This window comes from Sorex araneus, chromosome X, assembly GCF_027595985.1.
Source record: "Sorex araneus isolate mSorAra2 chromosome X, mSorAra2.pri, whole genome shotgun sequence".
NCBI lineage: Eukaryota > Metazoa > Chordata > Mammalia > Eulipotyphla > Soricidae > Sorex > Sorex araneus.
In genome coordinates this window covers 155,677,297-155,696,850 of record NC_073313.1, presented here as the reverse complement: position 1 = coordinate 155,696,850, position 19,554 = coordinate 155,677,297, and the positions used below count along the sequence as shown (strand labels likewise).

Here is a 19,554-nt window from a genome sequence, read left to right as displayed (position 1 = left end):
TCACTATAGGGCTCGTTAGCTCCCTGACGAACCTTGGCTAAGGATGTTACCACCGACCCTTTAGAGGGAAGTCCCTTCCAGGCCCGGAGGGCAGCCACATGTATTTGGGCAAGTAGCCCTGGGGGAAATCGAGCCTGCACCTCATTAGAATCAAAGGGTGCCTGACCCTGAAATTTAGCAAAGATCCAGGATGAGGAAAAGCCTCCTGCCTCAATGTTGCGGCGCGCCATTTCTTGGCATCGTTCTAAATAATCTGCTTTCCACAAGAGATAGTCTCCCCTACTCAGGACAGCCTTAGCGACTGAGAACCCGTGGTTCGGCGTGAGCCATCCCTCACAAAAGGAGTCCAAAAGGCCAAGCGTAAAAGGAGCAGTGGGGCCGCCAGAAGAGACAGCAGCCTTTAAATCTTTCAGGTCTTCGAATTTTAATCTACAGTAGCTTTGGCGGGTTGGTGCCTGCGGAACTACGTCCTGAGGGGAATTTTCCTCTTCGGAATGTGCCCCTTCCTCAGGCTGATCGGCCTCCTCAACTTCTCTGTCTGAGGGATCATCATCAGGTGGAGCTGTGGCAGAGGTGGGGTATTTGGGGGCCCGAGAATGGGACCTGGTAACTGGGAAGGCAGCCATAGATTTTGAAGCTAGAGTGTGGCAGGGCGGAAGAGAGACCGAGTTTGCACTAGATTCTTGGGAGAGGGTAGAAGGCTGCAGGGCACTCACTAGTTCCTGAACCAGCTGCCTTATTAAGGCGGCGGTGTCCTGGGCAAGCTGGCGGGGTGCCTCACTGGCGTATGGGTGATTAAAAAAGGCAGTGTCATGGGACAGATAATGGAGTGGTGGAGCTGACGGCTGACACCTCTCCTCCTCATCTACCTGGGTAGCCTTGTCCTCCAGCTTACACCTCTCCTCCTCATCTACCTGGGTAGCCTTGTCCTCCAGGGGCAAGGATTTAAGTTCTGGAGGAGAGGGATCGGGGATATCAGAAGTCACAGGATAAAGTCTCGGAGGTGCCTCTGCGCGGGAGGAGTCAGTCCCCTGCATGGGGGGTGCCTCATCCCCAAAGACTGAGGAAGCCTCTGAACTCTCATACTTTTTCCTCAAAAAAATCTCAATTTCGGAAACACGGTGCTGAATCTCTGAAAATGGCTGACTTTTTCTCGCCTTAAAAATCTCATTTAAGATCCAAATAAAATTAACGAGACAAAGGATGCAAATAACTGGGGATTCCCAGGAGTAGGTAGGGATGGAGGAATCAGAGGGTAAGTAGGCCATTCCCGCACCACGGTGTGTGCCAAGAGAATGGCGACCCTCAGAAATACTCACTTTTTCCGTGAATTCGACGGCCACGTTGGGCGCCAGGTGTGGAAGTCGATGTGGAGGTCTCGTTCTGTTCAGCAGGGAGAACCCTTGGTAGGGTGCAGCCGAAAGAACAGACCCAGAGCCCGGAGGAGGGAGAAAAGGCATTTATTCTAAGGCAGTTACAGTATTTTATACCTCCCTGTTGGGAGGAGTTGGTGCCAGGACCCCCAACAGAAATGCAGGGTGTGGCACGGGATTTAGCTAGTAATAAACAAATGCTGATAGGATAAGATCAGTAAGATTAGGAGTGGCAACCTTTGCTAGGTGTGGCATGGGGTTAGCTAGTGATTAAACAAATAGTGACAGGATAAGATCAGTAAGGTAAAATGGCTCCCTACACTTAGATACTAGGGTCATAACTATGATGTGTGATGGGTAAACATTTCCTCCCTTTTCATCTGTTATTGTTTTACTTTAGTGTAGTTTGCTTTGCCATGTAAAGTCTTTAGAACTGATTTGGTTTTTGTTGCTTGTTTGATTTTACTTTTAGATGTGATTTCCAATCAGAGTCAAACTATTAACTATCCCTCTCTCATCAGTATGGAGAGTTCTGTCTACATTTTCCTCAATGTTCAAAAAGACTTTGGCCCAATCTACTGACCATTCATGAACCTTCAATAAAATTCTGTGAATGATGTGAATCATAGATTCAGTTGCTTTTTATTCTTTATTTGTTCTCTTCCTTGGTCTGCTTGACCATTCAAGCAACCACTTGCCAACAATTACTGTGGTAATTCTTATGATTTATCTCTGGGCTCCAGATTTCATTCCAATGGGTGATCACTTATGTATATTCCGATAACAAACACATAGTTTACCAGTGAGGCCCTGACCAGCACCAGAACCCACCCTGCTCATTCCAACCTAGCTCAGGCCCAGACAGTCACACTGGGATGACATCACAGTCACAAAGTTCTAGAGTCTCAGCACTGGTCAGATATTGTGAGTAGAGCACAAATCCATGTCCAGATCACCCAGCACCTACACCCTAGATCCCATGAAGCACCAGGAATAATGAAAAACAGAGAAATACTATGATTTCAATGGGTGGGAACCAAATCAGGTAAACACTCAGGTACATCAGAAAATTGGATGCTTTCTGTGGAGACCTGAGAGTAACACTTCTCTCAGTGGTCACTGAGCCTCGGAAAACACTGGCAGGAAGACTCAAAACTCTCAGTGAAGGAATGAAGGAGTTCATGAAAATATCATTTGAGGACTAGAGGGATGAAACAGTTGGCATGGTGCCGTCAGAAGCCTGGCCCTGGGTACAGAGCCAGAATTAAACACTCAACTGGGTGTGGCCCCAAAACAAAAATAAACAAAAAAGAAAAACTTCACCCAAACTAAAATACACTTAACTATGGACTTCAAGTGGAATGGAAGAATGAAAAAATGGATTCAAGGGCTGGGGTTCGAGCACTGTGTGTGCATCTTGTTGCTGTGCCTTGTGCTGTAGTGAGCAAAACCGCACAAGCATCTCTCAGATTAATGCTTTTTGTACAAGGCTCATCTTCGTGTGAAAGGTAAATCTGAAGGTCTCAAAATGGTGAGTTACCTGAGAAACTACTGGGGTTATGAGTCCAATGTCAATTCTAGTTTGCTTATGTGCTTTGGAAGTTGGAACAGCACCCCAGACTGTGCTGTTTGCACAGAGAGGCTGAGGGGAGGTCAACACACACTGTGAAGACACGGGAGGGGAGTGTCTCAAGTCCAAATGAACAGTGATTCTCATTCTCCACAATTCCATACCTGAGAAATTACCGACAATCTAGAATGTTTGCACCCAGCATGGAAGGTGACTTTGGTTCTGTGTGTGTGGTTAGCACGGGAGAAGCATTGTGGATTTCCAACAACACACACACCAAGTGGAGCATGACACATGATTCACTGATTTCTCTGCCCCTGGCCTGCATGCTGCTCCTCCTGACATGCGTTTCCTACATGTAGACAGAAGTTTCGGTTCTGTAGGGAAAGTGCTACTAGTTACCTGCTTCCCACTCGAGGGCGCCCATTCGTTCTGCTTCTCCTTTGATGAACATCACCACTGATCTCTGACTACCCTCCCTCCAGACTCCCCCCAGCCCAGGACAGCAGTGGATCTTGGGGTTCTGATGTGGTTGGTGCCAACACTCTTCCCAGGAGCACTGGCCTCTGGCTCAGATTCTGCAGCTCTGGGGTCAGAGTGGAGAGGAACAAGGTCAGTGTCACCCTGTGGGGTTTCTCTGCCTTCTGTCTGACCTTGCAATGCCCAAGGGATATCACGCCAACTCTGGGAACCACTAGGGACAGGGGGAGAGGAGGAGGGTCAGCCCTGTCAAGATCATGCCCCTGAGCCATTTTCTCTGTGCCAACACCAGGGTCTCACACCCCCATCTGCTTGAGTGACAGTGTTTTGGAGAGATTGGCAAGTGACTTATCCCAGAATGCCCAACTGCCACTGGGACAAGACCTCTTGACCTCGGGTGGGAGGGTGACAGACCAAGTCTCTGACCTGGCCAAGACCCAGCAGTCGAACCACCCACATCTGGCTCTCATTATTACCAGAAAATGGCTCGTCTTCAGGATTGATCTCAGAGAGGCCAGAGAAACATCTGCACTTGAGTGTCCCAGCTCAAAGGCTGAAACCTGCAGCTAACTATGCAGCCGTGTAACACCCCAAACTTCACAGGGCTGCCAGCCCAGGAGAAATGCGGAAATTGGATGGGAACATTGAGTGGAAGCCCACTGGGCTCATGAGTGAAACACTACCACAGAAGGCCCAAGCCCATCTAATAGTTCAGAAAATTCTCAGGCTGGGATTGTAGCAACATCATTAGGACACAGATGTTGTAACAAACAGTGTAAGGTCAATTCATTAGTGGCTGACAGAGCAACAGAACCGATGACTGTGGCACTGGTGGAGGGTGACAAGGTGGGAACAACAGGACCCTGAGCAGGGACACCCAAGCTCTGTCTGAGATGAAAGATGCGCAGATCATGTGCTCTCTCCTCTCCCAGCCTGCCTTCTTCCTCCCCTTCATTGTTTTCTCTAAGGCCGTGGACAGTACTTACACTTTTCTCTAAGTGGACAGTACAGGCACATCCTACCCCCTCTGCCTGTACCCCTTGTGTTTTTTTTCTTTTCTTTTTTTTTCTTTTTGGGTCACACCGGGTGATGCCCAGGGATTACTCCTGGATTTGCACTCAGGAATCACTCCTGGCGGTGCTCAGGGGACCATATGGGATGCTGGGAATCAAACCCGGGTTAGCAGCATGCAAGGCAAATGCCCTACCCGCTATGCTATTGCTCTAGCCCCATGATAGAGACTTTGGAGATATATTTATGGATGGTTTTATTTCATTGGTAGTCGTATTTGCATCACCGCTGAATGCCTGAGCATGTTGTTTAGTTTTGAAGTCTCCAGCCCCTTGTTTTTTTCTTTTTTGGTTTTGTCTATGTCCCATGGTGCTCAGGGCTTATTCCTGGCTCTATGCTTAGGGACATTTGTATGTGCTTCTGGGGAACCATTTTGGAAGGTTAGCTACATGCAAGACAGACAGGTTGTCCTCGATATTTTTCTGCTTCCCTCTACCTGTTTTTTTTTTAATCTATACTTGTAGTTGTTTATTCTTGGGGAGGGGGCTGCAGCAATAGCACAGCGGGTAGGGTTCGATTCCTCTGCCCCTCTCAGAGATCCTGGCAAACTACCGATAGTATCCCACCCGCACAGCAGAGCCTGGCAAGCTACCCATGGCATATTCAATATGCCAAAAAGAGTAACAACAAGTCTCACAATGGAGACGTTACTGGTGCATGCTGGAGCAAATTGATGAACAATGGGATGACAGTGCTACAGTGCTACAAGGTTTTTCACAATATTTGATTACATTTAATATTCAAACATCAACCTCACCACCATTACACATTTCTACTACCGTATTTCCATCCCAAATCCCAAACCCTGCCCCCTAAGCTTAACCAGAAAAATTTATTTTGTATTGCTTATTTTGAATAATACACTCAAAATGAGACAAAAACTTTATTAGAGGAAAGTGTTTGAAGATCATTGTATTTCACCCAGGAGTCATTAAGCTCTTCTATAATACATTAGTATTATGTTGCTAACGGTTGAGCCTTGTATTCTTCTATATACATTTGTATAAATATATTTCCCACTGAGATGGTTGCCTTCTTCTTTAAAGGCTTCTACTTTATCAGGTGTAGTGTAAATATACTCTTGGTAGATTGGTGGTGTAAATTTTGCGATATCCAGGAATATATTCACTCCTGGGTGAGTCCCATCCAAGCATGTGGAGAGCAGCCTTGAGCACGGGGGCGGTTGGAGTCTAGAGCATTTAGGCTGCTGGGACTGGCTCCGTTGGAACCTCACCCGCCCCATGCCAGGTTGCCCCAAGTGAAACAGCCATTGCCCGGAGTAATTCTTGAGTGCAAAGCTAGGAGTTACCACCAAGCATCACTTACTGTGGCCTGAAAACAAAAATACAAAAATAAAACTTAAATAAGAATTATCAATTAAATATGTACTTTATAAACAGTTATCAGATGCAACTATATTATAATTTCTTTATGGAAAGAAATGAGTACTGGGAAGGGCAGTTTTCATTTGGATATTATTTTATAGAGACACAGACATGAAACAAAGTTAAGTACAATTATAATTAAGTATTCTAAATGGTGGTTATATTAAAAATGATTTTTGAAACATAATGCAAACTATTTTCATTAGCAACTGAAATTTAAGTAGCACTTTCTGTAGCACTGTCATCCCGTTTTTCATCGATTTGCTCAAGCGGGCATGGGTAACATCTCCATTGTGAGACTTGTTACTGTTTTTGGCATATCAAATATGCCACGGGTAGCTTGCCAGGCTCTGCCGTGCGGGCGGGATACTCTCAGTAGCTTGCTGGGCTCTCTGAGAAGTATGGAGTAATCAAACCGGGTAGGCCACATGCAAGGCAAACACCCTACCCACTGTGCTATCGCTCTAGTCTGAAATAAAACAAATACAAATAAATAAAATAAATAGTGAAGTGAAATAAACTAGGGATTTCTGATTGTTTGAAAGGCACTATATTTAAAAAAAAAAGGACACTATCTTATTTAGGCAGCACCAAGTATATTATTTAGACCTTCGAATATTTTTTTCAGGCAGGAGGGATAGCAGAGGGGTTAAGATGTTGAGGCCTGGTGCTGGGATTAAACCTGACTGGGAAATTGAAATAACTATGATAATTTTAACTTGTCTAAGAGAGATTATTAAAATAAGTGAGGACCCTCCTATCACCTGTTTCCATGTGCTTCATCAGCAAGTGCTCAATCCACCATACAGGGTGTGTGAGTTCAGCACCCCAATGTGACAAGAAGATCCAAGGCAAGAAAGTTTCCCCTTATAACAGACTGGGTCACCTCATGCAAATCCCTCTCAGGCTCCGGGGTCAAATGTTCTCTGGGCTGTGGAGCTCACAGCTGTCTCCTCACTCGGGAAGGCAGAGCTGTGCTCGAGAAGAAGATGATTCTGTGGGGTCTTCTCCTCTGCCTGGTGACAGGGCCCCTGGGTGAGTGTCCCAGATGTGACAGGGTCTAGGGGAGGGAGTGACTGCAGGGTCTGACAGTGACTGATTCCCCTTGTCCACAGGTGCTGTGTCTGCTCTGACTCTGCAGGAGTCCGGCCCAGGCCTGGTGAAGCCCTCCCAGACCCTGTCCCTCACCTGCTCTGTCTCTGGGGGCTCTGTCACCAGCAGTTACTACTGGAATTGGATTCGCCAGCGCCCTGGGAAAGGGTTGGAATGGATGGGGTACTGGTCAGGTGGTACCAGCTACAACCCAGCATTCCAGGGGCGCATCTCCATCACGGCTGACACCTCCAAGAACCAGTTCTCCCTGCAGCTGAGCTCTGTGACCTCCGAGGACACGGCCATGTATTACTGTGCAAGAGGCACAGTGAGGAGAAGTCAGGGTGAGCTCTGACAAAAACCTCCCTCCTGCTGGGAGAGTGTGGAGTGCAGGAGGCCACGGCCAGCAGAGGGCGCTATGGCCCCTACCTAAAAGAAAAGATGAAAAGCAGTAGCTGATGGGGTGACTGGTATTTTGCCTCTCATCTAAGGTCTCTCCAGGGAACGTTTCTAGGTTCCTTACTGGGCCTTCCACTGATGTATCCAAATTTGATAAGCGAAATTTACTTGACATGATTATATCAAAGAAAGAATGAAACTTAAGGAGCACAAGATAAACATGCCTGTTAAGTATTATTTTTTATTCTTTTTTTCTTTGCTTTCCTGGACAGGTTCTTTATAACTCATGTACTTACACGTTTATCCCTCCAATGAGCCAAATGTCAGTCTCTTGGGATCTGCAGGACAACTGATGGGTTAAGACATGACGTTCCCAGGCTGCTGAGGGTGCCTGTTCTTCATGCTGAGAAATGAGTTCTATGATGATCAGAGCATTGACTCATCTTCATCCACCTCCTTCTCTTCATCACTTCATCACTATGTATCCACCACAAGGTTTCTCTGCAGCCTCCTATTTTCTGCAATATTTTTACTCAGAAATCACAAGGGAGGTCACTTCTGTGGATAGAGTCCCCATCACAACAGACGATGATCCCATGGTCCATCCCACAGATGGGCCAGGTAGGTGCTGCCCAGTTCATGGGATATGCATGACAACAGCATCCCGTGCATGCACAGGGTGTCAGAGGGAGACGTTACCTTAGGGTGTGGGCCCAGTGATCAATCTTCAATGCTGATGGGATTTCCCATTGACACTCTCTTCTGCACACTAGCGACCCCTAGGAGCATCATTGCACAGGGTCTTTCCCCGAATGACCAGTGAAAGAGTATCAAAACCAGTTAGGTCACCACAACTGGTCACGGGTAAGAGTCCTTGCCTGAACCTCAGATGGAGACGATTTATCCTTGATAAAGGGCCCCTGGAGCTCCTTAGCTCCCTCCTCAGTCCTGGGCCTGAGGCTTCACATCAGACAAGGGTCCCCAGACTCCCTGGGGAGCAGGACCTGGGCTGGCTGTTCCTGGGTGGGGAACAGGCATTGTCCACGCCAATGTTGATGGAGCCTCTCAGCTTCCTTCTGTGGTGCTCATGGACCCCAGATACCTGCTGGAAATAGCAGCATCTCAATTCCTACATGTTTGTGTGTGAACGTGTGTGAATGCAGGTAAGGGAAGGGTCATTATAAAAGTACATACCGTCATTAGCTTAGTTGGCCTGCTAAAAAGATCAACATTAAACAGAAAAAGCAGTACTAGGTAGTAGGTTAAAATACCCCTATTTGAATGAATAGCTCACATACTAATAGGGAATCATTCCCACAGTGAACAGTGAACATACCAGCAGGGTCCCCATGAGCCACAATTTCTCACCTTATTTTCCACCACTCCTATGCCTCCCCAGCGCTTTCTGAGATTTACGAATTCTCTGGTGTTCCACAGTCCCAGTTCTAACGCACACACTCTGTCTTTATGTGTTAGCTATTGACACACAGCTGAGGTCAACCCGTCTATGTTTCACCTCACCTCTCACCTATAATCAGCCAATCCCTTCAGTGTGACTCTGCCTCTCTCCCTCAGTCTCTCCTTCAATCCCTCTACGGTCTCTGCTCTGTGTCCTCCAAACCCATCTGTCATTAACGTCACCAGCATGTCTTTGGCATTCTTCAGATTTGCCGTCACTCACATCTCTCAGTCCATTCAGGTTCATCTCTAATTTCTCTACTTAAAACAAGATCAGTCAACAAACACCCATCCTAGATATGAAAATAACTTCTAGCGATAAAGTAAAAATTGGAAATTCTATAAACTAAGAGCTATTGTCAATGCATCAGTGGTGATTAATATTGGTAAACAGGGCAGTGATCTAAGTTGCACAGGGGAAAGGAAGATCATTAGTGAAATAATGATTTTCCTGTTGTGCTGGTGGGGGACACATGGACATACAGGGTGTATACGGACATACAGGGCACATTTGTGGCTAGGCAACACGTCATACTCTACAACACTGATATACCAAGAGTAGCACATTGGATGGAGTGCAAAAAAAAAGGAAGCTCTCTGGGGGAGAAAAAGTGTATATATATATATATATATATATATATATATATATATATATATATACACAAGTCTCACCCTTAAACAACATGTTAGAAATCTCTTACATATCTTATAAAAGGGCTTAATGGCACGGAGAAAAATACAACAGTCTTTGTACACATTCTCTATGAAAACTTGTTTGGATCATTTTTAGTGGATCATTCATAACAAGAAATACAAAATGAATTATTTAAGTCCTGCTTGGGGGCAGATTTTGGGGGTCAGAATGGAAACATTCAAAATATGGTTGTGGGAAGGTGTAATGGTGGTGGGAATGGAGTTAGAATATTAAATATAATAAATTAGTATGAAAATCATTAGAATAAAATTAAATTTAAAAATAAATACAAAACGAATTTAAAAATAATTAAAAATATGTTCCTGGTTGTGCAGATACGGGTAAAGAGGTTCCGCAATTTTTTCTGAGTTAAAACGCAGGTGAGAACCAGGTAAATATTCTGGGCTACCCCAGGCCCGATCAGTTATAAGAACAGTTGGGACCTAGCAGGGAGCTAAACCCATAACACATAATTAGGTCAAACACGCCTGAAATTCATATGGAACAATTCATCCCACGACTAGTTACAGAAATTCTTGGGGAAAATATGTGAGGCATCACCTTTCCCAACTTCAACTGTAGTACAAAATGGTAATAATTAAAAGAGTATGATATTGTAAAACAGACAAACCCCAGAACCATGGTATAGAGATGAACATCCAGACAGAAACCTGACATATATGATCATTTAATCTTTGAGTAAGGAGTAAGAAGTATGAACTGGAGCAAGGAAAGCTGCTTCAAGAAGTGGTGCTGGGTAAACTGGGCATCTACATGTTAAAAAAAAAGAACTCAGCCCTTTCTCTAACACTATGCACAGAAGTCAGATTAAAGTGGATTAAAAACCTCAACCTCAGACTTGAATTCATAAGTCACATGGAAGAAAACATAAGCAAAAACCTCCATGACCTTGAAGCTAAAGGCACCTTCAAACATAAAACATCACAGACCAAGCAAGTGGAAGCAGAGATTAACAATGGGACTTCATTAAACAAACAACTTTCTGCAAATTAAAAGAAATTGTGGCCAAGATACAGAGACAGCCTGAAGAATTAGAAAAAGTATTTATGCATTACCCATCTGAAAACTGGTTAATTACAAGGATATGTAATGTACTGTAGAACTTTACAAGAAAAGACATCCAACCTGATCAAAAGTGGGGAGAAAAAAATGAACAGAAACTTTCTCAAAGAAAACACTCTGATGTCCAAATGGCACATGAAAAAGCAGTTTATATCACTAATCATCAGGGAGATGCAAATCAAGCAACAAGGAGGTATAATCTCCCACCACAGAGACTGGCACGCATCCAAAAGAACAAGAGCAACCAGTGCTGGCACAGATGTGGGGAGAGGGGAGAAAAGGGTTCACATTCATTGTGGGAATGCCCACTGGTTGAGCCGTTTTGGAAAACAATATGGACTTTCCACAAAAAACTAGATTTGATCCAGGAATACCACCCTGAGGGTCCAAAACACACAGCAGAAATGCCATCTGCATTTCTATGCTCATTGCACCACTATTCACAATAGTCAGAATCTGGAAACAACCCAACTGCCCGGGAACAGATGACTGAATAATGAAACTATGGTACATTTACACAACGGAATACTATGCAGTCACTAAGAAAACTGATGTGAGGAAATATGCTTATAAATGGATGGGCATGAACAGTATCATGCTGTGTGGAAGAGTGAGAAGGACAGGGACAGCTATAGTACAACTGCATTCATTTCTGCTATATGAAAACAATAGCATGAGCTATTATCCAAGGCCAGGATAAACAGGGGCCAGAAGGATTGGTGCATGGTTTGAAGTGAACCACAAGAGTGTGGGGGGCAAAGGGCAGTTAGGACAGAGAAGGCACCAGTATGACAATAAGAGTTTGGATTGATCACTTTGGGCACACACTGAGTATTGAAAGTAGGTAAAGTGATATACCTGATAACCTTTCAGTATCTTTATTGCAAGCCGTAATTCCACATGAGACAAATCCAGACAGAGAGAGAGAGAGAGAGAGAGAGAGAGAGAGAGAGAAAGAGAGGAATAGTGCCTGCCATAGAGGCAGCTGGGGTGGGGGAGGGCAAGAATGAAACTGGGCACATTTGTTGGTGGTAAATGTACCCTGGTGAAGGGATGGGTGTTGGAACATTATATGTTTGAAACCCAATCATGAACAACTTTGTAATTGTGTATCTCACTGTGGTTCAATTCAAAAAATAAGTTTAATTTTCTTCAAATGATGGATGTCTAATCATTATGTAAAAATGATATCCAAATAAGGACAATCTACGTTTCTCTTTGACTTGGGGAACACACCTGAAGTGCTTTGTGTTTACTTCCTGTGAGGGCAAAACTGATGCCATGACAAGCTGCAGCTAACATTGTCTCAATGAGGCCTCAGCTTCTGTTTCCCCAGAGCAGGACTTGCAGCTTCTGGTAAACTTCCCGTTGAGTAATTTGCCAGGACAGGGAATTGGGCCGTTGGGTCTGGCTGGTCATGAGGGGTCACTGTCCCCTCCTTAGAAACTGTTCCTAACCATTGCCTCATTGCTGACCACCATTGTAATAGGGCCAATGCTAAAAATAGACCAGTATATAAATTGCCTCTTAACACTGAACCCTATATAAACCACTTGTCATTTGGAGTCCTTGTCCTTGTCAAGACTTCCCTGTGTTGGATGAGACTTGGACCCTAGCTTGAGCAACCACTGGCTCAGGCTAGTCTTTGGGATGTAGATTTCAGGCAGGAGGGGGGGCGTTTGTATTTGAAGTGTAGATTTCAGGTGGCAGCCCAGTCTTATCTTTGGGATGTAAATCCAAATGCTTGTAGCCCAAGAAATGTTTTGGTTTTGTATCTTCTTTCCAGAGGCCAAAATTACTGGCCTGCAGATGCAAGGAAACATTGCATGTTTTGCTGCCTCAATGTTCTTTCTGTAACTTCTTTTGATGCCTTTGATGATGTCACTGTATCACACCCTTTAGAGGTACCATGATCAATAAAAGGAGACTACAGGGCTCTCTACCTTTGTCTAAGAGTCAGAGAAAACCTAGGCCCTCCATGAAATACATTTCTTTTGCATTCCTTGTCTCAGCACCGATGACCGCATGAATATTCAAGCAACAGAAACAAGTTTTTATAGATTCAAGAACATTCCCTGTTGTCTGGTGTTGTTGCTTTAGGAAACAGTCCCACCATTGTGAATCTCCTTGTCCTCTCCAGATTATATCTGAGTCTGGGGGTTGTAATACTCATTCGTCTCAATAATCATGTAACCTGAGTTGCTGTTAGTTTATCTCATGTTTATTTTTAGTAGAATCTTGCTGAACTTGCTGGGTGTTTTGATATCATTTGCTGTTTAATGTTGACTTATTTTGTTTTGTTTTGTTTTTTGCTTTTTGGGTCACACCTAGTGATACTCAGGGGTTAATCCTGGCTCATGCACTCAGGAATGACTTCTGGCAGTGCTCAGGAGACCATATGGGATGCTGGCAATTGAACCCAGGTTGGCCACTTACAAGGCAAATGCCCTACCTGCGTGCTATTGCTCCAGCCCCAAATGCTGACTTTTTTAACATCAAATTATAAATCACAATTTCTGATTCCTTAGATTTAACGCAACCCTCTGGTGCTCCATGTAAATAGGGGTCCACTTATGGTACACTTCTATGACACAGCTGTGTCTAGTTTCATGTATTTGGACGCAGGGTAGGGTCTCACATGTCACTGCTCAGGGCTTGCACAGTGGACATTTGTAGAATGTGTGAGTCTTTGCACAAACCAAAACTCTGACCCAATAGATTGTGTGCTGAGGAGCCTTTATTATGTTTTTCTAAGCATCATAGAAGATTGGGATTCTTCAGTGATGACCCCCAAAAATAGGGACCTGAGGTTCATGGTCATCTTTTGGACACAGAGTTGTACACAGGAAGACCAGGTTTAGATGCTACTGGTCTGGCCAACCACAAAAGGAAGGTCATCTATGCAGAAACATCTTCCTTGTACCAATACAAAAGAGAATAAACAAATCCACCCTAATAACTACCTTGATATTAGGAAGTGATGCTGCTCCAGGTGAAGGAATGTTCATGCAGAATGAGAGAGTAAATAAGGTAAAAATGGATTAGCCATGGACTGGATGGAGCACAATCAGAATTTACTGTGACAATGACATTCCCTGTTGTGCCCCAGGTTTTCCACATGTGTGGGAGCACAGGAGCCACCACACATGGACACTGAGGGGCAGGGCCCTGTCTACTGGGTAGAGCCCTTGGGGGGGCTGGGTTTGGTCATCAGGAACCGGAGACACGGGGACTCTCCTACCCAGCTGCCATTTCCCCGTCAGCAATTCCTGTTTCCTGGGACTCCTCAGCACGTTTCCTGTGCTGGAGGAAGAGGCCCGGCTCTGACAGGGCCCCAGGGACAGGCCTGAGTGCTCTGAGCCACAGTCAGCATCTCCTCCCAGGGAGCCACACACCAGCTTCCCTCGGGTTCCCTCCTTCTCTCCAGAGGCTCCCCCATGCAAATCCGCATTCAGAACCCAGGGTTAAAATCACATTCACACTCACCCCAACTCGAGCTCTCTCTCCCCCTGACAGGGTGTCTGAGATCATGGACCTCGTGGGCAGGAACGTGCATCAGCGTTGGTTCCTCCTCTTTCTGGTGGCACCTCCCGGATGTGAGTATGCCCTGGACAGGGCCTCCAAGGTGGGCATGGGGCCTCTGAGCCCGTGACTCACTGTGGGTCTCTGTCCCCAGGTGTCCTGTCCCAGGTACAGCTGCAGGAGTTGGGACCAGGCCTGGTGACGCCCTCGCAGATGCTGTCCCTCACCTGCTCTTTCTCTGGATTCTCTCTAACTAGCTATCATATAAACTGGGTCCGCCAGGCCCTTGGAAAGGGGCTGGATTGGATTGGTGCTATATGGGTTGGTGGAAGCAAAATCTATAACCCAAGTCTTCAGTCCCGACTCAGCATCTCCAGGGACACCTCCAAGAACCAAGTTTACCTAAAACTGAGCAACTCAGTAACTGAGGACACAGCCGTGTATTATTGTGTAAGACATACAATGAGGGCAAGTCCCTGTGAGCCCAGACACACACTGGCTGAGGGAGACAGGCGAGCTATAGGGCTGCCTGTGACCACCAGGGGGCGCTTCGCTCCCGGCACTCCAGGGCAGGTGGAGAGGGGCTTGAAGGGGTCACTTTTTTCTCTTTTGTTGAAATATATAAAGAAAATTTCATTATACACGTATATAAGTTTTAGTTATTACTTTCTCTTCTAGTTCAAAATTGTTTATTCATTGTCTCAGAGTCTACTGGAGGCTCTTGTGTTTTTCTTTAAGGTATGTTTGATTTTCCTTCTCAAAAAAATACCTTTAAACAAATGAGGATTTCTTCCTTCTATCTTTGTTATTTTAACTGAGGAAATATTCTGAGTATTGATGCTAGTGGATCACAAACTACCCGCGCTTTTCCCAGCACCAAATCCCCACAGACCTCCACACTCTGCTATGACCCCTGTACTCCGCCTCTTCTTCCCAATGATCTGAGCCCCCACCCGACTCCTCTCGGGAACCCCAGAGTGTGGTTAGGATGCAGGGGCCATTATCATTGGATCCTGTTCATCCTATGCTCTGTTCTGTATGTACCAAAGATGAATGAGGTTGTCTGAATTTGTCCTTCTCCCTCTGACAAATTTCACTTAATCTGATATCCCTAGCTCCATTCATGGTGAAGAAAACGTTGATTTTTGTCTTTTTTTTATAATTACACAGTATCCCATTGTGTATCACTGTATCACGATCATCCCATTGTTCATTGCTTTGCTTGAGCGGGCACCAGTAACATGTCTATTTCTTCCAGCCCTGAGATTTTAGCAGTCTCTACTTACTCGTCTTTCCCAAAGATTGGAGGCTCTTTCAGGGTCAGGGGAATGAGACCTATCGTTACTATTTTTGGCATATCGAATACGCCACAGGTAGCTTGCCAGGCTATGCCCATGCAGGCAGGATACTCCCCATCAATTGCCGCACTCTCTGAGAGGTATCATCATCATCATCATCATCATCATCATCATCATCATCATCATCATCATCCTGTTGATTGTCAATTTTCTCAAGTGGTCTCAGTAACATCTCACTTCATCCTAGCCCTGAGATTTTAGAAGCCTGCCTTTTCTCGTCCTTCCCAACGGTTCCACATTGGAGATTCTTTCAGGGTCAGGAGAATGAGACCCATCATTGTTACTGGTTTTGGCATATGAATAAGCCACGGATTGCTTGCCAGGCTCTCCCATGTGGGCAGGAAACTTGGTAGCTTACCAGGTTCTCTGAGAGGGAGAACTAGGCTATAAGATGTCAAGAAGTCATGAATGCTTGGTTTTACAGTCTCTGGTTGTTGGCTTTTGATGGGATTTCACCGCAGAACAGGGGAGGGGGGGCAGTTTCTGATTGTGACTGCCTAGCTACTGGAAAATGGGGGATCTGGGTGGAAGAAGCCTAGTCCTAATCAGTTGTTCCTTGTGAGTAATCATTTCAGAGAGGAAGGGCTGGCTCTGCATTTAATACTTCCCCTTATCTACTCTTCACTGTCTGCCTGGCTTCAGAGTAACATCCAGAGTGTCCCGTGTCAGGCCAGAGCAGTGCACCAGGGAGAGTAAGTGTGACCAAGACCCCCTTCACGTTCATTACTGGGCCAGCATGTAGCTCAGGCATCCGGACACTCGCCTTGCACACAGCTGAACTAGGTTTGATCACCCCAGGGCCCACCTGAAGTGGACCCTAGCACAGAGATAGGAGTGAGCCCTGAGCACTGCCAGGTGTGGCCCCCAAACCAAAAACAAACAAAAAGAATTTGTTGTGCTTCCAGGCTGGTTGACTGCAGTTGGGAATCAGACCTGTTCTCAGAAACGCACGTGGGCGTCATCGAGTCAGCTGCTCACAGCTCACCAACAGACTCACCCTGCTAATACTTCCTACAACCAGATACCCCTCGGCCCTCTGCTTCTAGCTGAGCGGAGAACTGAGGAAAATTAATTAAATAAAATAAACAAACAAACAAACAAATAAATAAATAAATAATTCGGGATCTGCCATCAGGGCAGGTTTGGATGGGGGTGGGAAATTTTGAAATAATGCTGGTGATGGTGGTGGGATTGGTGTTAGAAAATTGAATGAGCACTGTGTGGTGTGGCACTAAAAATAAAAAACAAAAATCTAAGGTCTTATTTTTATTTATTTATTTATTTATTTACTTTTTGCATCACACCCAGCGATGCACAGGGTTTACTTTCGGCTTTTCACTCAGGAATTACTCCTGGCAGTGCTCAGAAGACCATATGGGTCGCTGGGAATCGAACCCGGGTAGGCCGCGTGCAAGGCAAATGCCCTACCCACATCGCACAGCCCCTACAGTCTTTTTTATCTTCTTAGGTAAATAGTTTTGTTTAAGGAAATATGAAAGAGAAAAATTAAAATCTTTCCAGCTGGAATATGGCAACTCCAGTGAGGAATCCTCCAATTCATTTAATTTTGCTTTAGTTTAACCACACTTGTTGGTATGCAGGCTCTGTTCCTAGCCCTATGGTCAGGAGTGAACCTTAGTTATGTTCCTGAGGCCATTTGTGGTGCCAGGGATTCAAACTGTGGTTTGCATGATGCAAGGCAAGTACCTTCGCTCCGGTAGTGTTTCTGCCCAGGTCTATTTCAGTGCTAGGACAGCTTAATAAATCTATGCTGATGGCCCCTTTGACATTGTTGTTGTTGCGTAGTCTTACTCTCCAGCTCACTTCCATCACACCTTCACTCTCCTTTCAGGTGCACCTTCCAAATTACTCTCTGCAACAAAGTCGTTGTCTCAAATTTTTATGAGATAGGCACTCTAGGTTTTTGAATTGACTTTTAATAAGCCAATCCACACCATTTTCTCTTCTATCCACTGCCCTCAATTTTTATTCATGGACAGTTTACATGGCTAGATAGACTAGATAGACGCACAAATGCTTAAATTAGTAATCTGTAATTTTGTGAAAATAGAAATTATTTTATTTATCCTTTATTTCCTATATCTAGAACTTTCCTAACACAAAGTATGTAAAGTTCAATTAATGTTTCCACAGTGAGTGAATTAATCCATGGTTTGCACCAATGGGTTTTAATTCCACTAATAATAAGCACTGATATTTTTTACTGTGAACAATTTTATAATTTTTTTTTAAAAATTAACTTTAAAGAAATCACTATTAATTTAACAAATTTAATATATTTTATATTATAGTTTTAAAGATTTAAATGTTCTTTTAATTTGATGTTTTTACAATTTTTTGAGAGAATTAATTATTTATGTATTACTTTTACATAATCTCAGAAAGAACACTCAGTGTCACCTTATAATTTTTATATATGTAACTACTTGATTTGCCAATATTTTCCTAGGATGCATCTACCTGAGCTTTTCCTGAACAAAGAGTCAGGAATAAGCCCTCAGAACTGCTGGGTGTGGCTCAAAACCAAATCAAAAGTCCCATAAAAGAATATGACTCGTGAACAAAGTTTCTGAAGTGAAGTCCCAGGATTCAATCCTGTCTTAGAGATGCCAAGAGGTTAAAATCACTGAGAACCCAGAGGCTCTCCCTGCAGGGTGGGGACCAGGCTTCAGGGGGCGCCAAATCCCAAGAGCATGGAGATGCCAGCTAGAAGGGGTGCAGAGATCTCCTCAGAATGGATTTCCTTCTTCAATCAAACTAAATTTTGCTTTCTCAAGAAAATGAACATTAAAATAAGTATAGGACACAGAAGATTAAATTGGGCACACTTATCATTTAGAGAGGAATACTTATTAATTGATAAGCTGTAAAACCTGTATGCAGGTGGTGTTTCTGGAATTCTTAATATCTCTAATGGAAACCACTGGGGCATTAGGATGGTTCTATAGTCTCATTGCAGTTTCCATGGGTGTTTACAGTTTCCCAAGATAATCTCAGGGGCAAGGTGTGTCCAGATGTGCCCAGACCATACATATGTGGGGGGCCCTAAGGGGAATGTCCTGAAAGGGCTTGGCCCTCCGGAGGGGGAGTTCTGTGTGCACAGAAGTCTGGGACAGGGCAGTCTCATGTCCTCAAACAATGATCTGAACGTGGACATCTTCCCTCCCCTTGAGTATGGACCTGGTGGCTTCCAAAAGCCCCTACTCAGGACTTCAGCTATGAATTCTACCTCCTCATGAATATGCAAATTACGTGAGGGATACTGAGTTAAATACAGATGTGTCTGTGTCCTGACAATCTCACGCATCAGGCACACCCACACCTTCAGGAGCCTCTGAATGCACAGTCCCCACCATGGACTGGATCTGGAGTATTCTCTTCCTGGTGACAGTGGCTCCAGGTAAGCGTTCCCATTCCTTGGGCTGAGGGAACGGGACCAGTCAAGTGGAGTCCACCCACTCCTGTCTGCTGTCCACAGGTGTGAACTCCCAGGTACAGCTGGTGCAGTCAGGGGCTGAGGTGGGAAAACCTGGGACATCAGTGAAGATCTCCTGCAAGGCATTCGGATTCACCTTCACTGGCTACTTTATCAGCTGGGTGCGGCCGGCCCCAGGACAAGGGCTCGATTGGATTGGATGGATATACCCTAGCAATGGTATTACAGACTACGCACAGAAGTTCTAGGGCAGACTCACACTCACTGCAGACAAATCCAAGGACACAGCCTACATGGAACTGAGCAGGCTGAGCACTGAGGACACGGCCATGTATTACTGTGCAAGAGACACAGTGTGACAACCACATCCTGAATGTGTCAGAAAACTGAGGGAGAGACAGCTGTGCCAGGTTAGGAGATGACAGGGACGCTGATCTTCCTGACTTCCTCCTCAGAGAGTCAGGGTCTGAGACACAGAACGGGCTCACAGAGTCAGGATTCATTTGAGGGAAAGTCTCAGGATATCTCTCTGTCCCTCAGCAAAGGTCAAAAGGCAGATGGCTTCTCTCGAGAAGACATTGTGTCACTCAGGTTTTCTTCTAGGATTTTGTG

At 45.0% G+C, this 19,554-nt stretch overlaps 1 pseudogene and 1 gene segment (V, D, J or C); both read left to right on the top strand.

The window, feature by feature from the left end:
* The first annotated feature begins 6,842 nt into the window (after positions 1 to 6,842).
* Positions 6,843 to 7,326, top strand: LOC129399846 (immunoglobulin heavy variable 4-59-like). The segment is given in 2 exon segments: positions 6,843 to 6,914; positions 6,995 to 7,326. Coding segments are annotated over 2 exon segments (378 nt in total).
* An 11,534-nt stretch (positions 7,327 to 18,860) lies between these two features.
* Positions 18,861 to 19,301, top strand: LOC129399845 (immunoglobulin heavy variable 1-18-like; annotated as a pseudogene).
* Positions 19,302 to 19,554: the final 253 nt, after the last annotated feature.